The 12630-nt window shown below is 50.5% G+C and overlaps 3 protein-coding genes across 3 annotated transcripts; 1 reads left to right on the forward strand and 2 right to left on the reverse strand.

Moving 5' to 3' along the window:
* Window positions 1-1185: 1185 nt before the first annotated feature.
* N7532_003745 (putative polyketide synthase) lies at window positions 1186-9401 on the reverse strand (the record flags this gene model as incomplete). Its single annotated transcript, XM_056616239.1, has 9 exons — window positions 1186-2010; window positions 2070-2146; window positions 2193-2391; window positions 2448-7192; window positions 7249-7855; window positions 7908-8433; window positions 8487-8826; window positions 8884-9028; window positions 9096-9401. The coding sequence occupies 9 exons, from the start codon at window positions 9399-9401 to the stop codon at window positions 1186-1188; spliced, it is 7770 nt and encodes a 2589-aa protein (XP_056476596.1).
* A 274-nt stretch (window positions 9402-9675) lies between these two features.
* N7532_003746 (putative DUF341 family oxidoreductase) lies at window positions 9676-10495 on the reverse strand (the record flags this gene model as incomplete). The annotated part of the gene is made up of 2 exons (XM_056616240.1): window positions 9676-10295; window positions 10456-10495. 2 exons carry the CDS (start codon window positions 10493-10495, stop codon window positions 9676-9678), a joined length of 660 nt encoding a protein of 219 aa, XP_056476597.1.
* Window positions 10496-11123: 628 nt separating this feature from the next.
* Window positions 11124-11758, forward strand: N7532_003747 (TspO/MBR family protein; the record flags this gene model as incomplete). Its single annotated transcript, XM_056616241.1, has 2 exons — window positions 11124-11226; window positions 11313-11758. 2 exons carry the CDS (start codon window positions 11124-11126, stop codon window positions 11756-11758), a joined length of 549 nt encoding a protein of 182 aa, XP_056476598.1.
* Window positions 11759-12630: the final 872 nt, after the last annotated feature.

The raw sequence follows: 12630 nt of genomic DNA on the forward strand, positions 1-12630 counted from the left end.
GTATTGCCAGTAGTCTTCTAAATTGGGCGTCGATAAAAATATTGGTTTTTCAGCTTGCTCTTATCAATTGCCCCGACTAGCTACGTCAATACGAATGGATATGTTTCCGGTGAAAATGGTGAAACTTACTGGGGTAAGATATTTAGTATTTGGGATGAAATTTCTCAAGTTTATCTTAATTGATTTTCCACACACATAGGCATGCGCATATTCGAGATTGCGATCCCACGCCGTATCGAGCATTACGTCTGGAGCAGCCTTGACTGCTCTTTGAAGAAAGGTAACTTCGAAGAGAAGTTCCGCTGCAATCACTACGACGGCAAAGGTAAGGTCGCCGGTATGTCAGCTTAGAAATCCTGCTTGGAGAAAGAAGACGAGATGCTAATCCGTTATGTACATTGGCTCCTCGCTCAGCCTAGGAATCAGACAGCAGTACCTGTACTTACTAGCGGGCCTTACATAGGACTTCTTTTTAAGTTCATGCTCCCAAAGAAAAGTGCCGAGGATGTCTACCAATTTATAGCCCACTCGGCCAAGCGGGTCATGTCGCCTTGATGCATCTCGGAGTCCTTGGCCTTTACGCGCGTTGGATTTCCGATCCCCCCGAAAGAGACCAATGGAATTAATTTAGAAATTGCTACAGGTCATGTAAACTGGGCTTCTCTGGCAAGGACTCTCACTCAGGTCACTGGAAAGCCTGCCGACTTTTTCGATGTTCCCGCTCAGGAATATTTTGACAGCCACTATCCTGCCGGACACAAAGCTGTTGACCGTAAATTTTGCACTGCGATTGATAAGAAAGATCCGACATTGTAAATCTGGCGCGAAAACTTTAGAGGGGTTCTGGAACATGTGGAAGGTGACCGGTCCAAATACTGGCAATACCACCCATGACTATGATTTCATGGATATTATTATTCCAGGCCGAGTCAAGAACGTGGAAGGGTGAATACGAAAGATAAACTATCAGGGAGAGCCTCGGCGGCTGTTAAAAGATTGTTCTGATGGTGGCATTGCTGTCAGCGGACCCACCACTGCTGTGAAGCTTTGATAGTAATGTGTTTCCCACATTGTACACGAATATGAACACGTACTATTCCCCTCGCCCAAAAAGTAACTGTCTTATATATTTTGAATAAATTACCACAGCACTCCCCCAACTCCACATATCTTTCTGCATTGACCTTACGAATTATTTGTGCCTTCAATCAACGACGATCGACCAGCGATATGACCCACCAACTGCAGGACAGAATCACTTGCCAGAATCTCCAAAATTGACACAGCACTATCCATAGTCTTGTTAATCCAATTTCTCAACTCAACAGCGACATGCGAATCAACACCAAATTCAGACAACGGACTAGCAGGATCGATTCTCTCCACAGAAATTCCCAACCGAGTGGATATCTTCCCGCTGAGCGCTTCGTAAATGACAGGAATAGCTTCATCCTGCGACTTAGATGCCCGCAACGAACCTCGGAGTATTTCAACCGCATCTTTGGAATCAGCAGTCTCACCATCCCTGCGAAATCTGACTCGGAATTGCGCAAAAAGGGGCGCGTCAAAGTTCCCAAGTGACTCGCCCTCTTTCCACTCTCCCAACCCCGTTATAATCTGTGCGTTTCCGACCTTTGTCGGCTGTGAGATGGCAACTTGGATGAGAGACAGCAGCGTCTTTTTATCCGTGCCTTGGAATCCTTGCCTTGCCATCTTGGTCGCAAGTTCCTTGTTCGCAGCGAGATACCCGACGTCCGTTACCGTTCCGAGATCTAACGAGATAGCTGGCAGGCCCAATGTATTTCTGTAAGCTGCAAAAGAGTCCATAAATGCCGATCCAGCGGCGTATGCGGCCTGTGTTGCGTTTCCGATTACTCCGCTGATTGATGATAACATGAGGAAGAAGTCGAGGTCTGCTGGGGCGTGGCGGTGGAGATTCCAAGTCCCGTTGTATCGGGGTCGGAGAACTTCAAAGTAATCATATGAAGTCATTTTCTCGATATGAACATCCTATATGACCTTATTAGATACCATTTTCTGGATTGTGGACTCATCTTGGTGTCCCATACCTTTAGTATCATAGCACCATGAACGATTCCACGAACAGGAGGAGCGCCCCAAAGTATATCCAGAAACATTTGTCGGACTTCAGACTCATTAGATATGTCGCAGGCATGAATGTCCACTTGTACCCCCCTTATCGCTCAGGTCTCGAACAAGCGAGTGAGAAGCTTCCGTCGCTAAGCCACTTCTGTTAACGAGAACCAAATTTCTCGCTCCCTGGTCTGCCATCCAGAGGGCGATTGTGCTACCGATGCCACCGAGTCCGCCAATAAGGAGATACGATGCATCTGACCGGAACAGTGTGGTCGGTGGTTTTGGTTGAGAGACCTTGATTAATTTAGTTCTCACTGTACTTGCCATGATTTGGGCTGGATATTTCTCACTGTGACCACCTCATTTCCATCGGTAGCAATTACCACATGTTTTTCAGTCCCGAGAGCTGCAAAGGCCTCTTCAACGTCGGTTACCCCGTAGACCGACAATGACGATGGGCCACGAAGTCTCCCTTCGTGGAACAAGCGAACGACCTTCGACCAGATATATCTTGCCAAATCCATCTGATCTCTGAGGAAGTCGAGAATATTGAAAATAGATCTTGAGACATTTTTCAAAGATCCAGACAAGCTATCATCTTCGCCGGCGCTCTCATTCGGACTTCGTACACGAACCAAGTGCCCGAAAGTAGCGACGACGTTGCTGAGAGACCGATATCGCTCGCTACCATCCTCCGAAGATGTGATGACGACCTGGCACTTTTTGCTATTGGTGAGATCTGAGACGCACCTGGCAACATCATCCATACCCTCGACAAAGATTCGATGCGCCTGGATGCTAAATCTGCTCCGCAAAACCTCTTTTTCTGCCAAAGTAGTCACGGTGACTAAAACATCGACCTCCCAGGAAAGACAGATGTCAAGTAGCGCCTCGCCAATCCAGCTGGCCGCACGTCGTATCAATACCGTTTCATTAGGTTTGACTCGTGCAAGGTAGTGGATCACAAAGTAGGCAGACGTGTACGGGACAGGAAGAGAGACCGCTAGCTCGTAAGTCATGGCATCTTCGATCTTCTGGAAAGCGGACTCCCTATCCTGGTAGTAGCTTCTCGCAGTGCCATTTCCCAGGCAAGCGACGCGATCGCCCACTGCAAGGTCGCCAACTCCGGCGCCGACAGCTTCCACTCGGCCGCTGCATTCTAGACCTGGTGTTTTTTCTGTTCGGAAGTTCTGCGTGGTTTCGTCAACATCCCATTCGCTTAATGCAAAGGCCATTACTTCAATTCGAACGTGTCCTGCAGGAGGTCCACCCATGTCTGGCTCTCCAACCAAATGTGGGGGAACATTCTTTGCATCCGGTCGAGAGACACGGACGGGGCTCTCGGGCTCTCGGAATAGCTGCTCGCGTTGGGTTTCGGATTTGTTGATCTCTAACAGGCTTCGATTGACGTCTGCGCGTTCAACGACTCGGGGTATCAGAAGCACTCCGTTCCTCTCGACATATTCGGTATCCATATCTCCTGCGTTGACGTGGCATAGGGAGTATTGAATCAATCTCACGATGATTTTAGCTACTTTGAACTCTGGTAGAGGATTTTGCGCGTCTAGGTCGAGCGTCAAGATTGGTTTCACGGCAGATTCAGACCTGGCTGTCCTTGCAAAGCCGACTGCAAGTCCATACTCTGGGAATGTTGGGTCGGGTAGTCCGCCTCGGCTGATCCATAACATGCCCCTGCTGTTTAAAAATATCTCCTTCAGCTTATTAAATACCTCGGAGGTAGGGTTTGAAAGTATTTTGGTGTGCGTATCGGTGAAGATGATGCAGAATTTGTTCGTTATCTGCGCATCGTAGAGAGATGAAATGTCGACCTTTGACGAGACATCCAAAATATGTTTTCGCAGACACACAGCCATTGAAGCGTTCATATCATCATCTTGAATAATCAAAAACTCTTTTTCCGTGAGGTTCATTTCGTGTTGTGGCTGACATATAATCATTCTTTCTGTAGTCAGATGGTTGAAATCCTTTTCGGATGTCTCGTTCCTGTATATCATGAGGCCAGCTTTTTGTATTGCCTCATCCAAACCACCTTCCTCTTGTAAAGATCTCGGTACCTCAAAGTTCCCCGATGGCCACAGATACAGAGAAGCAGCCAGAAAGGCATCCAGTATACTTTCCTTCGGACGTAGACTGTCGATGATTATCAAGTAGCCACCTGGTCTCAATATCGAGCGCAGAAAGGAGAGTCCTCGGGTATTCGAAGGAAACGAGAATAGTCCATGTGGTACAATAACCACATGATAGGAATGTTTGAGCCCTGATTCGAAAATTTCTGGACTGCTTCGTGCCGGGTCAATATTCACGAAATCAACCCACTCCGCCCATCCCTCAAAATTAGTCCTGATCTGCTCGAGTTCGCCCTCATCTTTGTGTGCAATTGTGTATTTCGAAAAGGATGGTACCGCAGTCTTATTGCTTCTGACTTCTGTCACCAGGGACTCGAGGAAAATAGTCAAAGGTCGTCCAAATGCACCACCGACTTGCAAAATGGAAATATCTGGCTTCTTGCGCGCAATAAGTTTGAGATGCTGGGCTGCAGAAACATAAGTCGGGTGACTGGAAATAACTTCGTGATAGGCGCTGCAAAGCTCATCGTGAACTTGCGCAAATGCCTCCTCTTCAATTTGTGTTATTGAAGAAAGGTATCCATCGATAGCGCTTAACAATCTTCCCATCTGTTGAGAATCCGCGCTAATATCAACCGCTGGCTCTGTCGTCTCGTGGTGCTGGGCTCCACAAGATTGGATCATTTCTTCGAGGGCAGATCCGTATTTGTCATAGATCAAACCGGGCCTCTGATAGTGCTCTTCCTTGAAAGCCTGGACCGCACTCTGTACCAGGGCCGCGGCACACTGGTCATATTGACTATTCAATGTGGATATATTATCCAAAGTCTCGTGTTGCGTCTTCTCGGACAGCTCGAATAAATGAACCGAATCTTCCACAGAAAGAAAAGTAGGATCAGCCTGCCACTCAATCCCATATGCAATGGGGACATCGCTCTGTCTATCAGACATGCCGGGCGTAACCGCAAGCCGAGTACACCTCAGACCGTTGATCGATATCTTCGGATTCAGACTGCAGTATCGTGCGTCATCTTCCGCCACGGCTATTGACGCCACGACGTCTCCGTTTGACGTCGGCCAAATCTCGGTACAGACGCTCAGTATGTCTCCGGGTGAAGAAGTCATCTGATGGGATAGACGCATGTACTCGAGCGAGACAGGAATGATAGGTCCCTTCTCCACTATCATTCCATCCGGCAAGGCGACAAAGGCTGTATGGAAGATGCTGTCCAGCGTACAGGGGTGAATGAGATGTGGGTGTTGAAATTTCATTGGCATCATTGACGCGGTATCCGGTATTGAAATCTCAGCAAAGCATTCTCCGGTTGCTGTTGACTGGGCACGTGCTAAATTGGTAAAGCAAGGCCCATATTCTAATCCCACATTTTTCAGTCGCTGGTAGAGGTTGTCAATGTCGATTGCTTGAATAGTTTGTGCTTCGGAGCCCGGAGGTAGAAATTCAAGTTTATCCATGTAGCGAATTGTGACATTCTCGGCATCGCTGTTTTGTGATTCGATTCCCACATCTCCTGTGCAGTGTTCGGTCCATCTATTATCTTTTGAGACTGAATAGATGTGGAATTTGTACCATGTTTCTGAGCCGTGTGTTGAGCGAGCTTTCAGTATTTGAAGTGAAGTCATCATTTCGATCCCTGAATCTTCGGTGACGATAAGTGCGGAGTTAATTGAAACGTTTCTCAAGACGATTCCGGTGATCTGCGCACTTCTTGTTATTTGGACGACAGCCTCAACAGCCATGCACAGATACGCCGCGGCAGGAAAAACAATATCCGATTGAATCTTGTGGTCCACCAACCACGGTACCTCGGAGACTCTGATGAAATTTCGCCATCGCGGCTCAAAAGGACATGCCATGCTATCTGACGCCCCTAGCAATTCTGTCCTGGAATTTTCACGACACCGGAATGTTTTGCTCAATCGTGGCTCAGCCCAGTAGGACCGAGTATGATTCCAGCGGTATGACGGCAGATTGACAAGAAGCTGTGGTACTCTTCCATGCTTCGCGCCCTTTGGGAAGTTAATGGCGTCCAGACTGACTGGGTAGCTGATGGACGCCAGTGTAGATGCGGCCAGGAGCGCTGACTTGACTGCATTTTTCTTGCGAACAAGAACGCTAATATATGTGATGTCGACGGTATGAAGTTTGACATTTGCTTGAAGCGTCTGTTTGATAGGACCAGAAAGGGCGGAATGTGGGCCGACCTCGAGGAGACAGTCCACGCTCGCTTTTTGCGAACTTCCGAGTCGCTTAGATCTTCTCTTCAACTTCGGCTCTTGGTGCCAGACATTTGTTTTGAAACAAAGTGATTTAACTGACTCGGAGAATTTGACTTGGCCAAGTAGGTTGGAGACCCAATATTGAGGGCCAAGCTCCTCTGGTTGGATCTCGTCTCCGGTAACCGAGGAGAAAAACTGTACATCAAACGATTTCTGTGCATATCCATCTCTCATTTGCGGGCCCCGGGGTTTTATAGTAGAGATTGCGCTGAGATATTCGTCGGCAACGCATTTCATATGATGCGAGTGATAGGCGACATTGACAGCAAGGCGACGGAAGAAAATGGACCTGCATTCCAGTACCTGTGCCAGCTCGTCGATAGCGCTGGCATCACCAGAAATTGTCACGCTTGAAGGGCTATTAATGCAGGCGATATCAGCATTTCCAGATTCAATTTTCAACAAGAAAGGCCGGATTTCATCGCATGACATCCCAACCGCCATCATAGCACCTTCGATATCGCTCGAGGTCAGGACTTGGCTGGCAGCTAAACCTCGGCTGAATGCAACCCTCATGGCATCTTCCATGCTCAACGCACCGCATGCATATGCAGCAGCAATTTCCCCGCTGGAATGGCCTGCCACTGAGTCGGGGTATATGTTCCAAGATGCCAATAGATCCACGAGCGCGATCTGAAGTGCCGTGCACACTGTCTGGCTTAGAAGCGGGTGAGACAGTTGAGAATTTCCGGGGCCCTGGGAAATTTCATCTGTATTTCCCTGAGTTAGCCCAGAATGTAGGATCTCAATATGATAGCACACATACCATGAACAGTGAACGATGCCCCCGCCTCCACCAAAAAGCTGTCTATCCGAGAAATAGAATCACAGAAAACGGGATAAGCCTCTAGCAGTTCTTTTCCCATCCCAGCCCACTGAGCGCCTTGTCCAGTAAAAATGAAAGCTAGGGTCGGTCTCCGTAATGAGTTGTGGGGTTTTGTCCCAGCGGAGAGTGACCTGACCATTTCGTGAATTGAGCTTCCGATGACTGCCGTCTTCCACATGAATCGAGATCTACCCTCGCTCAGGGTAAATACGAGGTCGTCGAGCAATGTTTCGTTAACCGTGTCTTCGTATTCCAAGAGGAAGTCGCAAATCGCCCTTGTATGTTCGACGCAAGACCTCTCGTCAAATCCTGAGACTAATAATATTCGCTGCCTTTCAGGATGTGCGTCTGAACAGCCTTCATTGTCTCTTTCCTTTCTCCTCATTGCTTTCGACGGTTTTTTAAACCACTGACACAAGCCACGACTGGAAATATAGCCTGATGCATCTTCCAAAATTACATGAGCATTGCTCCCACCATACCCGAAACTATTGACTGAGACACGACGGGGACCAGCTGAATCCCATACTTCCGGTGTCAGAGGAATCTATCTGTGTGAGAGACAGTTCAACGAGGAACCTCAGCAAGCGGACACTCACCTTCAATTTCCATTCTTCCAACGGTATACGCGGATTCAGCGTCTCAAAGTTCCGACTAGGCAGGATCGTACGATTCTCCAACATCAGAACCGCCTTAATCACACCAGCGATCCCACTGGCCCCCTCGAGATGTCCAACATTGGTTTTGATAGACCCTATACAAACAGGGCGACCCTGAGCTCGCCCGGGTCCAAATACGCGAGCTATTGCACCCGTTTCGACCGGGTCGCCAGCCTGCGTCCCTGTACCATGTGCTTCGACCACGTCCGTCTCGCTCGGATTTAGTCCGGCTCTGGTATATAAATCTCGGATCAGTGCTTCTTGGGCGGTGGCACTTGGAAGTGTGATTCCGGGAGTTCGGCCATCTTGGTTAGATCCCGTTCCTCGGATGACGGCTCGAATGGTATCTCGATCCCGCAGGGCTTGGTCTAAAGGCTTCAGGATCACGCATCCAACAGCCTCACCTCGTGCGTAGCCATTTGCCTTTTCATCAAAGGTATGGCAGCGGCCATCTGGGGAAAGGAATCTGTGAAATGTCAGAGCCCCAGCACATTTCTGCTGGATATCGGGTTGCAATACCTCATCATGCTCATCGTGGACATAAACTCATGACTGAGAATGACATTGACTCCCGCCGCAATAGCCATCGTCGCGTCCCCGGTATGTAGACTCTGACACGCAAGATGTAATGCGACCAGGCTCCCAGAGCAGGCCGTATCCACGGTAACGCTGGGTCCTTTCAAGTCGTAGAAGTATGAGATCCGGTTTGCGGTCATTGCGCGGGACTGCCCGGCATTCGTGCACTGGTACATCGGGACACATTCTGGATCGCGGAGAAGGATATCGGTATAGTCGGCACAAAATGAGCCGACGAAGCATGAAGTCCGGCTTCCCGCGATGTGGTTCAAAGAGATTCCGGCTGGTGGGCGTGCGTGAGCATCGTGTTGATTTCTCTGGGATCTCCGTCAAAACTTACCACTTTCAAGTCCTTCGTATGTCACCTCCAGCAGGAGTCTTTGCTGGGGGTCCATTGCGGCTGCCTCATCGCTGGACATGTTGAAGAAGGGTGCGTCGAACAGGGAGATGTCTTCTTCGAGGAAGTGACCGCCTTGCACATTTATCTGCCACCACCACGTTTCAGCATGCTTGAGATGACAACCAAGTCCGATTAGTATATTGACTACTTACTGTGCCATGGTGTGCGTGATCTGGGTGATAGAATGCTGCGTTATTCCACCTCTTTGCCGGAATGGGCGACCAGCCCTCTCGCTGCTCCATCATGATATCCCATAGTCTGTCAACAGTGACGGCATCGGCAGGTCCTCGAAATCCCATCCCTATAATCGCTATCGGCGTCATCAGGTCTTGGGCTAGGATTGAGAGATCTCCATATGGCTCTTCCTTTTCGCCGAACCTGTGCATAGGTTCCATGGCAGAGTCATCCTCCTGAATCTTGGGGTCTGCATTCTCAATGAGGATGGGGATTTCCTCCATGATTGATTGATTCCAATGCCTTCTGCTCTGAATTGGTATATTGGAGAGTGAGACGGTAGGAAAACGGCACGAATGCCCACGTCAGAGTAACTGGTCTCAGCCCCCGAACCTTATGGCTCCTGATTTCCCTCGGGTCATTTCAAGTCTATAGGATATCTATGGCGACCTAGAGAGTTGCATTACTCGGATCGAACAGGGGTAGTGAACATCAATACAATAGTAGTTCGATAAACTAAGACATGATATCGGCTCAATTCTCTTATCTCGGGTAACACTATAAGCCCGAGATATGGATAGCCAACTTTCGAATCGCAGCCGCCATAAGGGCAACATTCTTCCGGTCTGTGGGGACATCATGGCCCTTCCCATGCACGACAAAGGTCGACGACCTGGAATCACAGAGGCGATGCAGAGCGAGCGAGCAATCGAAGAGCGGATCTTGTGCGCCGGTGATACTTACACAGGGGATGGTTATGTAGCCATCCAGACCCGGATCTATCACGGGGAATTTACCGGGATCCATGTGAAACGGCGGTAAGGAATTGACGAAGATGGCACACCGGAACAGCGGCGGCTCCGGTGGTAGCATTCTGTTCTGGTGGAGTTTTGCGTGGTGGATCATGAAGCCGGCGGCCAAGGTGCCACCGTGTGAGAAGCCTAGGACGCCGTCGAAGGGGCCGTGGAGTGCGATTGTCTCGTAGAGGAGCTCGTAGGCTTCGAGGATGTCTGTTTCGTCACGGTCTTCTAGAGAAAATGTCCGCGGGAAGCGATAGTAGCTATAGTAGGGACCTTCATAGAAGCCTGCGATGCCTGGCCCTGGGTCGGAGTCGACCTCGCCCTCTAGGAAATGGAAGGTGGCCATATTATCCCGTTGCAGGTCACTTATAAGACCGCCTAGAAAGGCTCAATGGATCAGAATCATGCAATACCTGAGGCAGCTCTTGGCTTGCGTGTTGCCTACTCAGTTGCGAGCGCAAGATCTACCGGCAATCAGTGTCAGCACCAAGGGTGCCTCTCCCTTCTCGACACCAGCACTCAACACCAACCTTCTCACTGGTGCCCCAACCATGGAGACACAACAAGCGCAATGGCATCTTGCAGTCAGCAATCGGCAAAGTCAGCAATAAAAAAAAAAAGTCACCGAGCTCTGCGGTTAGGCGCTTTTAGTCGGGGGTCGCGCTCCAGCCCAACCTGCATCGCTTTATATCGTGCCTGGTCCTTCTGAACCGGTCACTTAGCACCGAGCTCCCCGACGACTCGTGAAGACCTGCACTCAAAAAAAAAAAAAAAGTGAAAAAGAAAAAGTCCCCGGAGGAGAAATTCATTGTGATCGAGCAAACGTCGTACAGCACCAACCAGGGTATCCACGAGGATGTGCTAAAATGCGCCCAACATGACGACTCAGACAAAAATCAATAGGCATCAACAATAGGACCAGCCCACCAGACCCGATCGTCTAGACCATAGGTAGTCGACCACCAGATCGGCGCCAGTGCGAATCGAGCTGTAACGAGGTGGAATCGAGCGTTGGAGCGTGACCTAGCCATCGCGTCGGCCAAAGTGGCTCCTCGGCAATCGCAGATGACGTAGCGGCCCGCGAACATCCCCAGATCGCGATCGCCTCATCAAGCCAACCCTCTTTCAACGCCGATCGACTTGACCAGTAATTTCCCCCTCCACTCTTACAGATCGTTCAATCTGAACATATCTCAACTGCTCACCATGCCGTGGTCCTTTGCTCTCCCGCAGGGCGTGTTTACGTCGCCCCTGCTATCGGTCGCAACGCCCATCATCGGCGGCACGGCCGTCGCCCTGCTCGTCAACCGTGAGTGATTTCTCCCACCCAATGCCAATGCGACGGCAGCTGCGCTTTCAAATCCCGGTCTCTGAATTCACACTGACTCTCACCAGGGAACAACACACAAAATACCTACCGCGATCTCCGCCAACCCCCGCTCAACCCGCCGGCCTGGCTGTTTGCCCCAGTCTGGACCGTTCTGTACGGCATGATGGGGTATGCCTCGCACCATGCCACGGTGACCGCTGCAAACTCGGTTTCCCTGGCTGTGCGGGAGGCCAATGCAAAGGCCCAAACACTCTACACGACCCAGCTCGCGCTCAACTTCCTCTGGATGCCGTTGTTCTTCGGGGCGGGTCGACCGGCCTCGGCCCTGGGCGATATGGCCCTGTTGGTAGGCAACGTGACGGCCCTTCTGGCCAACTGGTGGTCGGCGGATCGCATAGCCTTTTGGCTGATGGTTCCGTACTACGCGTGGTTGGGATATGCGTCGTATCTCAATGTGGGCGTGGGGTATTTGAATGGATGGTCGTTGCCCGATAAGAAGCGCTCGGAGTAATTTGAATTTCGTCAGAGCAGTGCCACTACTGCAAATGCCATGTTTATCATGCAAAGTGCAGCAATGCGCAACTCAAAACGCCAGCGCCATGCACGCGCACATGCATGACACCGGAAATCTGCGACGGGGCGGACCCTCGGGGAAGATGGAAAGGGAAATCTTGAAATTGGGACAGGAGGGCGTCTGGACCTTTTTTTTTAGTGTATCACATCAGAGGCGTCTAGGAAAATCCAATTGCAATGATCCATCCCTCCCCTCCCCCACTTGCGACGAGTGGCGCGCACAGAGCACTCTTGTGTCTTGTCATGTCTAGGCGTTTCGTAATGTCACTTCAGTCTTTCGCGGCGGTGGGCCCCCGGGGTGTTTCTATGTATAAACGGCGGCGGCTGGTTCGATGCTCCCTGTTTATTCCCCTCAGTTGACAGTCAACCGTCTCCACAAGGGACGCTCTCGGCAGCTAAGCGCCTCTGGTCGGCCATCATGGCAGGATGATCCCATGGCGGTGGACCATGGCGGTGGACCATGGCGCTGTCACACCTTGCGATAAATCCACCTCAGCTCCTGAGCTCAGGAGGTGGCTATATCATTTTACATAGTGAACGTGGATCCCGATCGACGTCGGCCGTGCTCGACAGGCATCCGTCGGAGGGATGTGACAGGGGCAAGCCATTGTGCCCAACTGTGGATGAAGGGTGGCGCCGGAGGGGGGCTTAGGGTCGGCCCTTCCACGGTTTTCGCTCGTTATTGCACGCAGCAAGCGATAAAGCTAGTCGGGTTCGGCGTGAGGCTAGATCGCATTAGGCTTCGTAGGCCCGCGCTAGAACCGTTCGAAGGTCTCTGGGGGCTGCTGGTATCGACCCGACAGACCCTCC

This window comes from Penicillium argentinense (genome assembly GCF_028826775.1).
Source record: "Penicillium argentinense strain IBT 30761 chromosome Unknown utg000004l_segment0_segment0, whole genome shotgun sequence".
In the NCBI taxonomy this organism is placed as follows: domain Eukaryota; kingdom Fungi; phylum Ascomycota; class Eurotiomycetes; order Eurotiales; family Aspergillaceae; genus Penicillium; species Penicillium argentinense.